Genomic DNA, 17,922 nt, shown 5'->3' on the forward strand with positions numbered 1-17,922 from the left:
CTAGTTCAGGCGCTGCAACAGAGCGGCCGACCCGCAGAGATGATGCGATTCCCCGGTGAGGCGTGTCATTGCTTTTAATACAGGGCCCAATGTATTAAATGTTCGCAGCGTTGACTTGTTTCACTGCTGTGTGACTAACTCAACGTGCTGCGGTTCTTCGTGCTCAGACAGGACCACGACGATTGGGCAGCTGATAAGCGCCTACCTGGAGAAGAAGAGCGACCTGGAGGACCACACGGTGCATCTGCTGTTCTCCGCCAACCGCTGGGAACTGGTGTAAGTTGCGTTCAAGTGAACGCAGAGTTTACGTTATCTGACCCCTTTTGTGTTTCATAACGTTAATGAGGGCTGCATTTCACTTCGCTGAGGCTCACTACTATAGCTAACTGATTCTTTTCCACATTAAGATCGTGTGTGTGTGTGTGTGTGTGTGTGTGTGTACATTTGATCCCTTGCCCACAAATCAAAAGAAAAACACATAGATGTTATACGTTTCTTTGCATTTGATTGTGTGACATAAGTATGGGATCCCTTCACATCCAGCTGGCTTCCACAGACTAGTTAGACTTGTTCTTTCACTTTAAGAATGTGCTCAGAATCTTACCTGTGTATATAAGACACCTGTCCAAAGAATTAACACCATGACTTATGTGCAAAACCAAAGAGCTGTCTAAGTACTTCAGGGACCAGATGTAGACCTGCAGCTCTTTGGCATCAACTCGGCTCACCGTGTTTGGAGGAAGAGTGGACGCTGACTATAATCCCAAGAACACCGTCAAGCATGGAGGTGGAAACATTATGCTTTGGAGAGGGGGGGAGGGGGGTTCTCTGCTGAGGGAACAGGACGACTTCGCTGCATCGAAGGGAGGATGGACAGGGTCATGCACTGCAAAATCTTGGCCGACAACCAGGACACTGAAACATACGGCCAAGGCAACAAATGAGTGGCTCCAGAAGAAGCACATTAAGATCCTGAAGCAGCCAAGTCAGCATCCAGATCTGAATCTCATAGAAATCTGTGGAGGGAGCCGAAGCTTCGAGATGCCAATTGACAGCCTTGAAACCTTCAGGATCTGGAGTGGAGTGGACCACAATCCCTCCTGAGAACCTGTTGAGCAACGACAAGAAACATCTGACCTCTGTGCTGCTAGCAACGGTTTCTCCATCAAGTAATGAGTCATGTTTCGCAAAGGGATTAAATACTTATCTCACACAATCTAATGCAAAGAAATTCTGGGAATATTTAAAGTTGGAAACTTCCAACGGAAATGAACAGTAATAAACTGGAAATGTTGGGGTAATTTAACTGTATTTACCTTGTCATAAGCAGACATGCATGCAAACATTTATAATACAACTTTTAAAAAGTACTTTTTTTACATTTTGTGAGTAGAACTTTATTCTTTTATCGAACAACAAAAACATGAACGTCCCACTCTCACTGCTGTAAAATGTCAGTCTACTGTATACAAAGACACTCGGTATTAAAATGAACATGGCTTCAGTTTACCAAGTAATCAATATGCTAGCTAGGTAATGACAAACAGTGTTGGGAAAGTTTACTTTCTACATGAACTACTTCAGTTCATAATTCAAAATTTGGAACTAAGTTCACAGCTTCAAAAAAGGAACTAGTTTTTTTTTTCAATATGTTGCAAGCTATAATTGAAATCTCTATCTGTCTGCAATGCCGGTCTTGGCCTCTACGCAACTCGGCGCTCTCACACTTCAGACTTCAGACGTTCAGACACAACACTGATGACAAAGACATTCAAAAGCAACAGAACGTTTTATGTTTACAATTATGTTTCTGGCAGACGATGTTCCCAACCAGCTGCATTCAGGGTCCAGCTGAGCTAAGCATACATAGTCTTGTTCTGAACTACATTTAAGTTCCCTGTTATATGCTTTTGCAAAAATGACAGACTTTTTTTTTCTTCAAAATTCCCAAAGCAAAATTCCAGTGGAAACTTACCGGAATATTTCCGCCCCTTTGCGACCCTACTTGTATTACATCGTTCATGTTTTTATCAGTGGGCAAACTTACAAAATCGTACAAGGGATCAAATACATATTTTGTGTGTGTGTGTGTATATAATTGTTTTTATTGTCTCGAACTTTTCATGAAAATACCCCCAAAAAACATCAAATTGATCCTACTACCAACAAGTCCTGTCAAAGGCCTGATCATTATATGCCAGTGGTCCATTTAGTGAAAAATGCATCAATGAGCTGTTGCACTGGATGACTTGTACCTTTTTATTACCATGACACTACAAAAAGCCCCCAGCAACAGCAATATTTACCTAAGCCTTTTGAGTGACCTTTGCTCAAATCTTCAGCGCCCAGCAGTATGAGGGAATAGCCTCTGAAAAATCTATATTGGTGACTGTTTTTGTTGTTTGCCTCAGTGTGAGATAATGGGCTTGGGGCTTTAAGCCACATACATAGAGAGAATAACAGCTGATTTTCATGATATTTGTTCACACTGACAAATACAGCTAACTTTATCCTAAAAAAAAGAGAGAAGAAAGAAAGCCCAGAACTTTCCAATTATTTTTTCATTAGCCTTGACCGTGTCCCCTAGCCTGTAAACATTATAGCCTACAAGCAGCAGCGCACTAAAACAATTGTGACCGCAGGCCTCTCATGAAGAAGAAGCTGGAGCAAGGCATCACTCTGATCGTGGACCGCTACGCCTTCTCCGGAGTTGCTTTCACCAGCGCAAAGCCAGTGAGTTTGCGCTCCGCCGGTTCAAACCCAGCGCTCTTCAGACGGCATTGTTTCGCGCGTGTTGGAGAGGAGTGACAGATGGCTTGTTCATCTCTTCCTTTCAGGGTTTCTCTCTGGACTGGTGCATGAAACCCGACGAGGGGCTGCCAAAGCCAGACCTGGTCATGTTCCTGCAGCTCAGTCCGGCCGAGGCTGCACTCAGGGGCGAGTTCGGTGAGGAGAGATACGAGACCGGGGTTTTCCAAAGAGCGGTTCAACAGAGGTTTGAGCAGCTGAGGAAGGATCCCTCTGTCAACTGGCAGGTATGACACCGATTTTGGTTCATCCCCCCCCGCCCCCCTTCTAATTGATAGCAGTGAAACATCTTGTGATTGAAATTGTCTGCTGCAGGTGATCGACGCTTCTCGGAGTGTTGAGGAAGTGCACGAGAACATCAGCACCCACAGCCTCCACACCGTCAACACGGCTCAGAACCTGCTGCTCGAAGAGTTGTGGAAGTGAACCGGAATCTGCTTGTTTTTTGGTGCAGAAACTAAATTATATTCAACCCCTTTTTTATTTGAAGGCGGAAGAAAATAACAAATACAATATCATTCCGTCTTGGAATTGAAGAGAGACGTACCACTGTCAAATACCAGATTCTGACTTTATTTGTTTTTAATCCTCTTACATGTGTATTGATGTTTCACCTGTCAATATTCTGTGTTGATTAAATAAATAATCTTCAAATGAACTAGCGCGTTTTTTTTTTAGTTGGCAAGGATACTTTGCATGAACAATTAATGCAACTTGTCTGCAGATTTGCCATTATTTGGTATCATTGCAGGCCGTTCCAGACTGGATTTGTTAGAGTTAAACCGCGTTTAAGCCATTGGGGTTTCTATACAAAATAAAACTGTTATGGCAATTTAACTTCTAGAGTCAGGGAAAGGCACCATATCACTTAAGAATAAACATTTAAAGTGTTAAGACTCGAATGGAAACGCGCGCGATGTGACGATGTGCATACAGAATTTATCCTGACCTCCTGCAACGGCTTCCTGGGGGGGGGGGCCTCGATGTTTGAGTACAGAGAGCAGTCAAGAGTCTGTTGAGAAGAATGCTGTGTGACACACACACACACACACACACACACACACACAGATTACACCATTGGAGCTGGACTGGCTCAAGAGGTCTCCAGTTAAATGTTCGTCCCCTTCTGATGCAGACGATCCCCTGCGCCGACTGTCCACAATAGCAAATCATTGTCTGTGTGTCCCTCAGAGAGAAAGGATCTCGAACTCCTCGTCTTCTGAGTCGAAGAAGCGCTCCAACCTGTCAGAGTCTGAGAAATCTGGGAAGTGGGAGACAAAGCATAAAATTAAGGAAAGAAAACATTAAAATCCATTTTTTTTTTCAATTTATGGGTAAGGGGGTATATTTGCCCCCCACCCCACCCAAAAAAAGCTGTTAACGCACCAGGAGTAAGGTTGAGGGTGTCCACGCTGACCATGTGAGAGGGCTGACTGTCCACCAGTTCAAACATGGGCAGGCCCCCTCTGTTGCAGGACAGCTAGAAGAGAAGGACACATTATGACGCACATGTTTCCTCTAACAGTGACCGTATTCAAGCCCTGCTGAGGGCGCAACAAGAGAGCAGTGTTGAACGGAAACGTACCCTTCTTATGCGCATACACCAGTCGTCAAACTCGTCCTCTGTTCTGCAGAAGAAACCCTGGCGGACACCAGAAGACAATAAGCTACATACCATGGAGCTACTGTTCTATTTAAATATAACAGCAGGCTTTAATTTGAAATACAAAAAGCCTTGCGCTATCATCAAACCACCCTCCCTAGCATTCCTACCGCGGCGATGGACGGGTCCAGCTCGCAGATGTGCATGCGGCAGGGCGGGTGCTGACAGTGGTACGTCTCGTCAGGCACCTGGCCGTCTTCACATGGGTCTACTGCAGGCTGCGTGGTGTGCGGGTCTAAATAGATGAGTTCTTCTCCTATGGGAAGAAAAGAAAAAGGGGGCGGAAAAAAAATCATAACTTGATCGATTAATCTCGGTGTGAGTCAAATTAATATGGTGAGTGTGCGGTGCACAGCTGAGTGTTTATTTCACAAACACAGAGACCAGACATACCGACATAACCAATGAAGTAATGGGCACTGTTGGGTTTCCCCCCAATAACACCCAAGGACTGAGGCAGCATGAAGCATTGCTGTGAAAAGAGACAAGAGGGTTTATCTCAATCCCAGCTCTTGCTGGCTTTGCCTCCGTGGTCTTCCTGCGAGCTGATTTAGTGCAAACATAGAAATGACATCGCGAGCATTGTTCTTAAGCGTGCCGTGTCAGATTTTTTTCAGAATGTTAGTGGAAGGTTAGTGCCAGGATGTGGGAAAACATCAGAAAGACCCACACACAATGTCGACGCAAAGATAAGATAATTTTGAAATCCATTGAACAACCCTGAGTCCACGATAGTGTCTTAGTTTTGAAACGAAGACTACACACACACACACCCTCACAGCATAACCTCTATTAAACCAATGTGTGTGTATGAAGCTCCTTCTTTTCCTCCCGCCATACATGAGGCGGATAAAGCAATATCCCGGATAAAAGATCACTTGCATATTCCCGTGTCAACCACAGGAAGCATGCTCCCCCTGCTGACTGGTTGGAGATTCCTCCCAGCGGACATCTCTTTGATTCTTTGTTAAAATAACTGTACTATATAGTGACACTACAGTTGACAGAAATGACTAATTTTAACTAAGAGTAATGCAACTTTGACAACTGATGATGACACATAACATGTCTGTGGATATCTGACTATTCAAAATGATAAAACAGTAAATTCAGTAACCAAATTTTTTCTCAAGTTTTTAGTTTTGCGAAAAACTTCTAAGCCTGAGAAAGTCATTGCTTTAACACGCATCGGCAGCAAACGCCCCGCAGGCCCTGCTTCACCTTGAGGGTTTCGATGTAGGCCTCGTTTATATCGCTCAGGCCCAGCCTGAGGGGGATGAGCAGGACCAAAGGTTTCCAGAGAGCTGTCTCCTCCTCCACCAGGGCGCACGCCCCCTCTGAGCAGCCGTTGAGCTCCCCAGCTCCCTCCGGTTCACAACAGACCCCTGCAGCGTCCAGCCAGGGCATACAGAGGCGCTCTGTAGAAGATCACAAAATGACTATGAATGTTTCGCTGAAGCACTACTTCTGCAAACCATTCCAGCACGTCCCACGGCTCCACCCGGGGTCCCCCTTAAACCGCACTCACTGATGTCTTCGATGACCACGGTGTTGTCCATCGCCACGTGTACGACCAGTCTGCTCCACGTATCAAACACCGCCAGCTTCCTGAAAGCAAGACGGCACAACAAGACAGTCTTTTGTACCCGAGCAAATTTGATTTTCTCGTTTTCAAGTTACAACAGCAGTTGAAATACTTTTAGTAAAAAATACAACCAAAGACCTAAAGAGACAAAGTAACGCTGAAGGGATTTGTCGACTTTTAAGCACTGATTAAAAAGGCACCCTCTGCAGTTTTTGACCACAAGTAGCGCTGTGGAGCAGAAGCACTGAACGCAAACGTAACTTCTGCTTCTTTACAAGAAAACTCAATGTAGCGGTTTTAATCCCGAAAATCTAAAGCAAATCGAGCTAATTGATTACATCTATGTTTGTCACCCTTGTATCCATGCAAGTTCCATAGGTGTTGGACTTTAACTTGGCAATTTTTAAGACATCCCTGTAGGCTCTGGAAACTTAATAATACAGTAATTGAAAGTAAGAATCACTAGTTTCAGTACTTACTTTAGAACCTGGGCCACTGTGTTTGGTCCGTACCACTGGCCTATAGGCTTCCCCTCTCCAACTCCCATTTGGGCTGCGAGAAAAAAATAAAAAGAAACAATGTGACACAAACTCTTTACAGCCCGAGTGATTCCCTGATCAAATCGGAGAAGGTCTGACACTCACCAATTTGATGTATGGAATAATAGCTGTCTTTCTTGTCGATAAAGGCGTTGAGAATACTGATGTACTCTTCTCTTGGTTTCTGGCCTCTGGCCCATCTCCAATCTGAGAACAACAAGCCAGTTATCAAGCCTGTAGTCTTCTGGCTGGAGAAGAGCTGCCAGTGCCATACATTGATACCAAATATATCTTTATCTATTTAAAATCAAAGAAGGAATCTTTTTCTTGTTTTTTGCGACGTGAAAAAAAAGATCTTACCTCTGCCTACATGTCTACACACCAAGGCCTCGCCGAGGATCATCTGGCCGCACCGTAACATGCACCCCCATCCCGTATCCGACGTTGGTCCTGTTCCACCTGGAAGACATTCATGAGTCATACACAAGGTCCCGTCCCGTTAACATCCAAAGCATAGGTTTAAGGGCTCAACCAAAACACACGCGTCTTCACTTACCAATGGGTGGGAAGTTTTTTCTGTATGTGAACCACAGTCGTGATGTGACGTCTGATAAAATCTCATCCCTTTCTGCATGAAGAAAAATCCCCGTATTATAGTAAAAACTCAGAAAGGGGTACGCATGTCGTTGTGATTCTCTAGAACTGGAGTACTCGTTTCTCTCCATCCCTCATACACATTATATTCGACAGTCCTACCTGTGAGTGCATTGTATTCTTTCCCCAAGATCCACACAGGCTCTGAGGTCTCGGGAAAATCTTCAAACTCTCCAAAGCGAAGTGTGTCGTATGTCAAGGTTGCTGCGAAAGAGGTTAAGAATCAGAGAGAGAAAGAAAAAAAAATTCCAGTCACTTCAGGGATTAAGTATTATTATTTTATTATTATTGTTACGTTAAAAGTTCCTGCCAAATACACCGCATTTATCCCCCCCAACCCACCTCCCTATCACACACACACACACACACACACACACACACACACACACACTTTGGAGGAAGAAAAATGTTAATGCTCAACTGCTTTAACGAAGTTGGAAACGAATAAATAAAATTGTCCATTCTGAATTTTTATTGCAATACCACAATATTTGACTCTGCTTTTATAAATCATATAATAAATAAAATTGCAATCACTTTAAAGTAAACCAGATTTCTCCATCAGAGAAAAACAAATACAATGTGCAATTGCTTTGTTAGAACAATGCAAATTAGGCGCCCCTTAATATAATGGTAGGGGAAACACAATAAAAACGAATGAACATATTTGTTGCAGCAGATGCAAAGATATCTTGACTTTTAGTCTCTGGTATTGATGAAGCTAAAAAAAACAAAATGTGTACACTTCTAATAATGCAGCTGGGTGAAAGCTAAAATCTTTATTTGTTCATAGTCTTCCAAGCACAGGCCGGGACAACCCAGCCAACATAACTATATCGCAGGATATCGTGTTAATGACAACATACATGACACACTGGAAAAATAAAATCAAGCAACGCCATTACACATATAAATGTTTAAACAACATCGCCCTTGTGCAGTTCAGTTATCTGGTAAAACAAAAATATGCAAGTGCTTTTAATGAAGTGTGATGGCAAAAAGAAATCACAGTAAAAGTCTGTGTTGGCAGACTTTTACTGCAGTTGGAAATACTGGGATCAAAGCCAGAAACTAGATAGTCAAAACAGCAATGGACACCATTAGGTTACAATTCCTACTCGGACAAACAAGCAGTTATATTCACTGAAATATGTATTTGCGCTTTAGATGGAACGTTGAACAATTTGTGTCAGGGATGTCCTCTGTTTCTTGCCAACACAATACGTTCTCCGCATAACTAACAACAGACAGGAGAAGTTGCCTCGCTAGCTCACGGACGGTACCCCGGGTCAGGGAGCTAGCACCGAACCAGAGGTCTGAGACTAACGGGCTCGAAGGAGACGAGTTCCCCGACGAGTATCAAGTTATTAAACGACGTGCGTGTTGCTGCATTTTGCGTAACTTCACCTCCCTCCTTGCTAACTCAACACGAGCCGAATAGCTGACGGGGTGGTGAGTGACAGTGCATCGACTGGGACGTTCGTCTTGGGCGTAACGTCACGTTAGCATGACAAGTCAGACATTTGGAACAGTGAAACTCAACGACGACACATGTCTCAGACACAGAGGACGCCTGAAGCAATAAGAAAAAGTTGCGTCGCGGCAGTGCAGCGAGCTGTCAAGGCGGGAAACCCACCACATTCAGCAATAACAGGGGGCTAACGCTGGTTAGCGGTTAGCTTCAGCAGGCTAACGCCACCGAGGCTACAAAGCGATCGGGTCTGTGGCGGTGGTCTGGCAGATGGAGTTGGAAACCCTGTCGTAACAGAGTGGAGGATGTGTTGCCACGTATGATGTGGTGTTGTTGTGATTAGTTTGTGGCAATACTGGCTTGGTAGAGGAGATAAATACATGTTATTTTACTATAAAAAAAAAATCTAATTTACCTGCATCCATCCCGACGGTCTTCACCCTATCTTGTTTGTTGTTCTCTGGACTCCGACCCGGCGGACCAATGGGGATGGAGACCTGCGGTGGAATTCGGCGGGAGGCGGGATATTCTTTCACGACATCCAATGACAGACGGGAGTGAGGTCATGTTGCCCCAGCCAATCAGCAATGGCTGACGTAGCCATCCCGTTGAAAACAGTTTATGGTGCGTTCACGTTACAGTTGAGGCTCGATTGCCGAGAAGCCACCTCATCTGACCAGAAGAGCAGTTACCACCCCCCATCCCTTTCAACAACTAGATCCTTTAGGTAACGGTTAACCAAAGCCTTTGTCCACACAACTATAAAATACTATGTAATGTTGGAGATGGGAAAGAGAAAAAATAACCTCTAAAAAACATATAACTTTTGAGGAGCCACTGCAAATTAGATAATCTCTGTTTAGAGAACGCGCAGGGCACTCATGAGAAGGAAGCAACTAATCTGTTGTCTAGAAAAAAACGTGATAAGTAAATATATCGGTTATCTTGTTGATTATTCTCACGTAGATTGATACTTATTGTTAAGATTTTCACAGTGACATACATATCAATTTCTTAAAACAACTCCATTAACATTGCAGCATATAGATAGATTGCTAAACAGGAGGTAAAGCACTTAAACTTACAATATGACGAGTGAAAGGGATGGGATGCAGCAAACAAATGCATACATTAAGTAATTTAGTTGGAAAACTCTCTCTAAATAAAAGATACAATTGTTTAATTGACATTTAATCATGTTATTTACAGTTAAATATGTTGGCCAATCTGTGTCTAGTAATTCTGATTCAACCACTAGGTGGTCACAACTAACCATCAATGTTTCTGGCATCAGTCTGTTAAAAAAAAAACACAGACACTCGCAGAGAAAAAGCAGAAGGGTAATACTACAATCATAATCATACATAAAATACACTACTTCACAAAAAACAAAAACATTTACCAGGCGCTCGAAAAGGTTTACTTCTTTTCTGTCTTAAGTGTTGGTAAATGACTGAATCACTTTTAATTACAGACAGCTACAACACTAACTTTTTACATTTGTTTGTCACAAGTTCAATTGCTAAATCAGTTCTGCCTAGCATTATAGAAGCACTTGCTCATTAGGTGATTAATGGAAGCTTGGTAAGCCCTTTATTTAAACTCAAAGACCTCTCCAAAGGACCACTTACCTTTAGGGAAACAGCTGTAAAGCAAAATCTGTTCAAAAGAATACTTTATCAGTTAATGTTGCTGATTTGACGAAATTGTCATTAGAAACATTTTTATTAATTGTTCATATTTACAGTTTCAGATGACTCACAAACATGTTCATTTTCTAGGACTGCTACGTGCCATATAAAAGTGAAATCATTCGTGGAATAAATCATGCTTAAAATAAAATATTCTCAAAGTGCTCTAGCTCGGGGAAAATGTACTGTAAACTTGCATTACTGCAATTACAGTACAGCACAGACTCACAGTGAATAATGGAGGAGAAAAAGTAGCATATATTGTATAGTGCCGTTGGAAATAAACATATGTTTAAATCATAGGCATAATTCATCAGACTCATTTGGGATTGTCCAAACATTATTAGGGCAGGGAAGGGTGGTGAATCGTATAGTTTAAAAAATTACAATATATATTTTATTCTCTTCTCATGATGTCTAAAAATATTATATGAATTTAACATGGTGTCCCCAAATTTAAACATGTATGAGTTAGTGTAATGCTGGTCAAAACATTTGTAATGTCACTTCCCCAAATTTGTAGAACAAGCTGCCAATGTGTGGATATGAACTTTCATTATAATACAGGCCTTTATGATACATTTTATTCGTTCTACCTTTGTGTTGCGATGCAGAATAATACGAAAGAACAATTGTTGGTAGAGATAACATTTACTCACTAATATCCACACTGCCAATCATAACAATTTGGTCCCTTTTTTTAAAATGATTTGGGCTAAGTGGGGGCTGAACACAATGCAAGTCTTGAGGGAGAGCAAAAGCAAAAGATCTCCCATAATTTTTCCGAAATCATCATCTTAAATAGTATCAGTTGACCATTTCTGTACAGTTCCTTACTTTGAATAAAACATATTGCATTTTGCATCTGGCATGCATATGTGGTCTGCTGGACCACATATGGCACCCAGGTGAGAAGTGGAGATTCTTGTACAACCAAGTACAGTAGTTACCATTTCCAACCACGAGGTGCAGCCAAACAGGAAGCAAAACAAATTTGGGCAGTTCTGCTGATTGTGGAACACATAATAAACTAAAAACACAAAGAGTGGGCGATTTTCTACATTTGCATCAAAAGTGTGACATAACTTTACCATTAACAATAAATAGACAATCTAGCATAGGAAGCAGAGGAAGCACGGAACGTCCGTTTTCTGTGAATGGATAGGCATTCGTCCATGAAGGCTCAGTGCAAACGAGTGTAAACATAATCCAAAGCGGTGGAGGCTTTAGTGGGGTGCTGGTGGTGGAGGCCATGGACGGTGCTCGTCAGTCCGCTAATAAAACTCAGTGTGTGACTTTGTCTTTCACGTGTCTCTGAGGAGGTACAACACAGTGGCCTTCAGATAGTGTCCGAAGGCACAGACGGCGGACACCAGCCAGTGAGAGCGGAAGCTGGGATCGGAGTTCACCACGCATTTCGTTACATCCACCTGTGATGGCAGAGAGGACACAGAGCTCACCAAACTAATTCAGACTATGGAATGGAACAAGAAGAAAACAAGAACATATACATATATACTGTATATCAGTGGCGAGCCATGGGTTATATATCATGACGCCTGCTGTGCCGTTTAATAGCTCATTTTTAAAAATGATATTACATAAATAAGTAGTTTGTGATTCTGTTTAGGCCAGCAGAGAAGGCTTAGCTGGCCCTGACGGCCCGTCGCTGCTGTATCATATATATATATATATATATATATATATATATATATATATATATATATATATATATATATATATATATATATACACACATACATATACATACATATACATATATATATACACATACATATATATATATATATATATATATATATATATATACACACATATATATATATATATATATATATATATATATATATATATATATATATATATATATATATATATATATATATATATATATTTGTGTGTGTTCTTGATATATCAATGTGCTCAGAATCTGCATCGCCGACGTGCTCATCGTGCCCACAAATGTGTTTTTTCCCAAGCCAAAGCCCACACTACGATCTCTGTAATACTTACTTCAGAAAATCTACTTATATAACTAGAGCCCTTTCATAGAAAATGAGATTTCACAGAGAGCACAGTTTAAGTGTCAAACCTGACACTAAACACTTCTCCCTCCTCAGATCCATCAGATCACAGATTGTTATTTAGGTTTCCCCACACACTGATTATCTCCCAGTGTGGAAATATTACAGTTTGAGCTTTGACTGGGACAGGTCTCTCATTTGTGCTCATGAGGCCAGTTATACAACACATGGCGCGTCGTTTTGTCACACTCCACTTGCCCTCTAAACAAAACCGAATTGGGTGCTGTGTCTCTGAGTGCATTTGTTCACTTGTTGTGCTCTTTCCCGCGGAGCGGCGCAGAGGCTCGTTGCCAGGCCTTGTTCCTTCTGGTCTGCAGGATTTTATCAGACAGGCTTTTGCCTTTCATAGGATTCTGCAGAAGATACATCTACTATTGTGTCTGAAGCTGTGGGATGGACATATACATGTTTTAATCATACAGCCTTCGACCTTTATTCAACCATTAATTACATTAATTACTCCCAGACTGGACAATCAAAAAGGGAGTCCCGCCCTAAAGCATGCCCTGCTTCATGGTCTATTTGACTTGACTTATCATAATTTACGAAAAGAAGATCACGCCGTGTTGAAGACGATATTGAGACATAAATTATGCATAATGTTGAGAAGTAGGGTTATTTTCTCATAGACTTTGATATAATTGCAGCCCTAATATTGATAATAGACCCACCAACCCAGAAATATGAAGAAAAGCAAATACTTGTCTAGTTACGTTTTCGACATGCTTTGGCGCAAATGGTAGAAACACAAACATGCACACACAGACACACACACACACACACACACACCTTCAGTTTACCACTGTCAAAGTTAAGGCCTTAGAGTTATTTCATCAACAACACTCACACAAACAAACAATCCGGTAAAAAAAGAAAAGAACTTTCCCTTACCCAACCCCCTCTCCTTTTTAACCAGGAGGTCAAGCTCTTGCGGACAAACTCCCCCATGCAGTCGACAATGGTGTGGACCATAGCGGGGTGGCCGTGGCGAACACAATCCACTGCCAGGGCTCCTGCCACGGCATACAAAGACACCACCTTCCCCCATGTCACACCTGACAGGAGACACACTGTTAGAACAAAGTACACAACATGCTCACTCAAAGCTTCATGCACAAAGCAAATTAGTATTTACTGATTTGAGGGTTCTCAAATCAAAGTGTGCGCGGGCTATTTGTTTTAGCAGTTTTTAGTGCGTCAAAATTCTGTCAGCAGCTTTTATTCAAAGATGGATGAATAAAATCTAAAACCTCAGCAGCAGCCAGACTAGAGGCCTCCATGCCTGTCTGTCCCACGGAGAAGAAAACCCAAACACAAGGCTCATGTCAGCAGGCAGGCAGTTCGCCTCGCTTGATTAGTGAGCAGATCATTTTTCCGACTAAGTTCACTTGTTGAGTACAGCCTTCTGCCGCCGCACCATTTACAGTCAAAGCGTCAGACTCTTTTTGCAGTGTTTACATGTCTAACGGATAAAAAATGAACCCCCAACTACATCCATCTTCTATATCTGTCGTCCGATTCATTCCTCGGTTCTCGTAAATGGAGGTCATGTTTCTCTTTAACTGTGAGATCTGGAATTTGCACGAGCAATGCTGTTGTATAATTCATGGTGAGTTTAGGGATTATAAGTACAGGTTTACCTTTAAGTAAAATAAAAAAGACAGATACTAGTGACGTAAGAAGGCGTTTCAGTTGTAGTTTATCTGTGCCTTGTGTAAAGCAGCATGACGTTTGTGATTGAGTTAATAAGCATGAGAAACGTTTGTGGTCATTATCTACTGCTGCCCATGACTTCCTCTTCACTGTGACATGTCTAGACTGTCAGCTCGACTGTATATCCAAGTTTACATTTGTAGTCATTATGGGCTGCATTTTTATTCCGTATACTAAAACTAAAGAAACACAACGCATTTCTCCCCATGTAAATCCTAGAGCCTGTTTCAATTTAGGTAGATACTCTTTCATATTGATATGTCTGAACTCTGCACTTTTTTAAGGACCACACAAACCTCATTAATTTCAGTGAAAAGTAAATTCCTAATTATTTTTGCAGCAGATTGCTTTGTTACAGTCCAAAAGGTATAAACCAGCTGAGGCTGATGACTGAACTCCATGGGTGGGGTCCAAACTGTCTGTAACAATCACTCGCTTTGGCAACATGTTAACCTAATATGGACTGAATGTTTTCCCTGCGGTTCCTTTCCTGTAAGGAGATAATGACTGCAACAAAATGTCTTGGACTAACTGGAGAATTCCACACTGACCCTGCAAAAAAGGAGAAAAATGATGGCTCCCTCTAGTAATTTAATAGTAAAGCATTAGTAGTAGCAGTCACATCGTTCTCCAGACTTTTTAATATATTTATTGTATTTGTCTCAGGATTTGTTCCTTCTTCTGGATGACAACGGAAAGATGAACTTCCCTAAAGCTTTTTTTTTTTAAAAAAAAGCTTTGTAAGCTTCCTTTTGTGTACCTGATAACAAAAGCATTAAAAGTTCATTCCTGTCATGCCGGCCTGTTCTTATGGCTTGATTTATGATACAACCAGACACTGACATGGACCTACCTGTGGAGAAAATGTCTGCAGCCACAGCCAGGAAGGCATCGGACACAATACTCTCCGAGGCCACTGTGATGTTGAGCTGACGCGCAACATTGCGGTACACGTTGGGTCGAAGGTACTCCAACTCGTCACCTGGGCAAAACATAAGAGACTAAACTCAGTGAATAAGATTCCTATTGACTGTTTGTAGTGCTTCTGACTTTACTTGCAACTAGGCCAGGCACGCACGCACGCGCACACAATTAAATCAAGACTTGAAAGAAGCAATAACGTTCTTAGTTGACTTCATTAGCGAAAGAAAAATCACCCTTGTTTGATTTTAAACCCTCAGTGGTCTTCCTGCTACGTGGTTACTTGGTCTCGTATAACCAGTTTATGGTAGCTATTACAAACTAATGTTTGCAAGAGTCAGTTGGCTGGCTTTAGTCTACTCCACTTGTGCTATTTTAACCATAACTGAAACATTAACTCAGCATTTCTCACATATTTGGGCTTTAAATTTAAAAGTGCATTGTTGACCCTTTGCTAAGTCCCGCCACTAGCATGGAGACTGGCTAATCATGACATAGCATTGAACAGCTCCGACACTGCTCCACAGACTCGTATTTAAATTTTGTCTTCATTTTCAGACTGGTGTTGTGATTTTTTTGGAGCCAGTCACGTTTACACGTTGAGTAACAGTGACACTTGTTGGAGGGAGATGTGCGTTACGTAAAGTTTCTGCGTAAAAACCTGCGGCGCTAACATTAGCAGAGTACAATAGCGTCTGTCCTTCTACGCTACATTAGTTAATACCTGCATAAACATGTTGCTTGTGCTTGAATAAAGCCCTTCCCTGCTTTATAGTGCTGTTCCTTAGTTGCATGGTCTTCTGTCTCGATAACCAGGTGACGTGTTTGTTCACTTTTACGCTGCGCTCTGAAGACTTTAGCTTACACCTTTATCTTTTTTTTTTAAACCTGTTTTCACTTAAATCAGTTTCAGATCCTTGATGTATCCTCCAAACCACCTCTTTTCTCAGTACCTTTATTTCTTTACGTCTTTCTTATTTGTTTTACTGTTTCCATGATTCATTTATGAATCTCATAAAAGACATTAAGCCTCTGATGTTTGTCTTTCTGTTATGCGAAGCTACAAATTCACTGTACAAACTTGAATGTGATACCAACGTGGTACTCATCTAGGTCTCAGCAGAAAAGCGACATTCCAAAATGTCAAACTATTCCTTCAAATCCTGATTTCACCTGCTTTTTTAAATACATTGTATGAGCAGTAGGGGCTGTGTTGTAACCTGTAATGACTTCATATCCAGTAGACTTTAAAAGGAACAAAGTCCAAAACTCTTTAATCTAATCTTTTTAGTAGATTCTGGTCTCTTGCTGTTGCCCTCTGCTGGAAAGTGTTCTCAAACATGAAACATCCCCTCTGTTGTTTTCTTTTAATAAACACAGCCTCTGTTTCCAGTGAATTGCACAACTGAGCTGGAGTTGGGGGTGAGAACCACAAATGGTAAAATGAAACATCAGAACTCTATTGCTTGTCATACTGATTCATTCCAGGGAATCCCTTCAACGTGTTTCAGTGAATAATATTAAGCAATATCACACGACACATTCTGATTGAAGTCATAGCATGGTTATTATTAATTCTATAATTGTTAAAAGAAGTGTATCTCTCATTGATTTCTATGGGCATTGCTGTTGAACGCATCAGTTCACACAGTGTGTGTTCAGGTGGACTCACCCAGCCACAGCAGGACAGACGATATCTCTCCCAGCGCTCCGCCGGACGCAGCCCGCCCGTGGTCGGGCTTCGACCAACCTATCCCGGCGCGGTTGAGCCTGGAGTGGATGTAGTCCCTGCAGAGCGCTTTGGCCTGGGACACCAGCTCCTTGTCAGTGGGCGAGCGGTCAAACACTTCGGCCGCGAACACAGAAGAGCGGCGCAACATCTCCATGCCCCCGTCACCCGCCGCGGACTGAGCTGCTCAGCTTCCCTCGCCGCCGCCACCGCTTCTCACGGCGGCCACTTCTGCACCGGGACACCCCCACCCCCCTCTCCTCCTCCGTCCAGCTGTAGTAGGGACTATGACAACGTTTGGAGATTATCCTGCAAAAGAAAACACGCGGATTAGTTTGTAGGCTGGACATCTTTTTGATTGGCCTGAGGTAGAGCAGACCGACTCATAACGCGATCAACGTGGACTAAAGCTGCAGGTTATGTAAACCCCACGCGGGACAGCAGGACGCGTTTGACATTAATCCAGAGGAGACGTGTATGAATCCATAAAGTTACACTTAGTGCGCTCATACTGGTTTATCATGAAGGTATCGACTATTTACATAACACTTACCCGGGAACATGTCATCCTGCATCCGAACTTGTCACTGAGCAGAAAAGTGCTTTTGATCGTTTGACATTCACGAACTGAACATTTGCTGCCACTCAAATCACAAAAACACACACACACACACAAAAAAAAAATACCCTCTCCAGAAAAAAAAACCTCTCCACAGGCTCTCCTTCTAAGGGCACTTATTGTGAAGTCCATAGGCGGAGATACACAAGCCCCGCCCCTCCGCCTCCATCCCAACATAGACCCGTGCGCGTGCGCGACCACGCGCACGCACGCACGCACGCACACACACACACCCCAGCATTACTAACTTGAACTGATAATTAAAAAAGGTGCACAGCATTGATTTATGTGATTACATTGTTGCATTAATCATCAACATAGCTGTTTGATTATCTTCTACTCAAAAGGAAACCCCACAGGAGGAATGTCAAAATAAAATATTTATGTTTTACTTTAAAGTCTAATCAAATTGGAGGATCAACAG

General features: G+C 42.2%; 3 protein-coding genes across 3 annotated transcripts in view; 1 reads left to right on the top strand and 2 right to left on the bottom strand.

Moving 5' to 3' along the window:
* Positions 1-3,466, top strand: part of dtymk (deoxythymidylate kinase (thymidylate kinase)) — a 3,672-nt gene extending 206 nt beyond the window's left edge. The window contains exons 1-5 of the mRNA XM_068593254.1: positions 1-55; positions 168-276; positions 2,643-2,733; positions 2,838-3,035; positions 3,124-3,466. The exon at positions 1-55 is cut by the window's left edge and continues 206 nt beyond it. Coding sequence (XP_068449355.1) covers positions 1-55; positions 168-276; positions 2,643-2,733; positions 2,838-3,035; positions 3,124-3,234 — 564 coding nt within the window. The 3' untranslated portion in view covers positions 3,235-3,466. The remainder of the gene's footprint in view (positions 56-167; positions 277-2,642; positions 2,734-2,837; positions 3,036-3,123) is intronic.
* atg4b (autophagy related 4B, cysteine peptidase) lies at positions 3,366-9,203 on the bottom strand. The gene is made up of 13 exons (XM_068593253.1): positions 9,136-9,203; positions 7,352-7,453; positions 7,152-7,223; positions 6,956-7,054; positions 6,701-6,802; positions 6,536-6,608; positions 6,000-6,079; positions 5,693-5,889; positions 4,865-4,943; positions 4,582-4,727; positions 4,394-4,450; positions 4,195-4,288; positions 3,366-4,069 (listed from the first exon to the last, which is right to left on the bottom strand). The coding sequence occupies exons 1-13, from the start codon at positions 9,143-9,145 to the stop codon at positions 3,996-3,998; spliced, it is 1,185 nt and encodes a 394-aa protein (XP_068449354.1). The 5' UTR covers positions 9,146-9,203; the 3' UTR covers positions 3,366-3,995.
* Positions 9,204-10,472: 1,269 nt separating this feature from the next.
* On the bottom strand, positions 10,473-17,563 carry boka (BCL2 family apoptosis regulator BOK a). The gene is made up of 5 exons (XM_068593278.1): positions 17,433-17,563; positions 16,823-17,188; positions 15,083-15,211; positions 13,408-13,571; positions 10,473-11,841 (listed from the first exon to the last, which is right to left on the bottom strand). The coding sequence occupies exons 2-5, from the start codon at positions 17,034-17,036 to the stop codon at positions 11,716-11,718; spliced, it is 633 nt and encodes a 210-aa protein (XP_068449379.1). The 5' UTR covers positions 17,037-17,188; positions 17,433-17,563; the 3' UTR covers positions 10,473-11,715.
* Between the last annotated feature and the right edge of the window lie 359 nt (positions 17,564-17,922).

Source organism: Clinocottus analis, unplaced genomic scaffold (genome assembly GCF_023055335.1).
Source record: "Clinocottus analis isolate CAN_PGR_092001 unplaced genomic scaffold, fCliAna1.0.p SCAF_29, whole genome shotgun sequence".
Taxonomy (NCBI): Eukaryota; Metazoa; Chordata; class Actinopteri; order Perciformes; family Cottidae; genus Clinocottus; species Clinocottus analis.

Excerpts from the sequence above, each read along its gene's own strand:
- atg4b (XM_068593253.1), bottom strand. Across the intron at positions 6,080-6,535 it reads ACAGTGGCCCAGGTTCTAAA|GAAGCTGGCGGTGTTTGATA; the intron begins GTAAGTACTGAA and ends TCTTGCTTTCAG. Across the intron at positions 4,289-4,393 it reads GGTGTATGCGCATAAGAAGG|CTGTCCTGCAACAGAGGGGG; the intron begins GTACGTTTCCGT and ends CTTCTCTTCTAG.
- boka (XM_068593278.1), bottom strand. The coding sequence starts at position 17,036 with ATGGAGATGTTGCGCCGCTCTTCTGTGTTCGCGGCCGAAGTGTTTGAC. Across the intron at positions 13,572-15,082 it reads TGCAGACATTTTCTCCACAG|GTGTGACATGGGGGAAGGTG; the intron begins GTAGGTCCATGT and ends GTCTCCTGTCAG. Across the intron at positions 11,842-13,407 it reads TAAAAAGGAGAGGGGGTTGG|GTGGATGTAACGAAATGCGT; the intron begins GTAAGGGAAAGT and ends CTGCCATCACAG.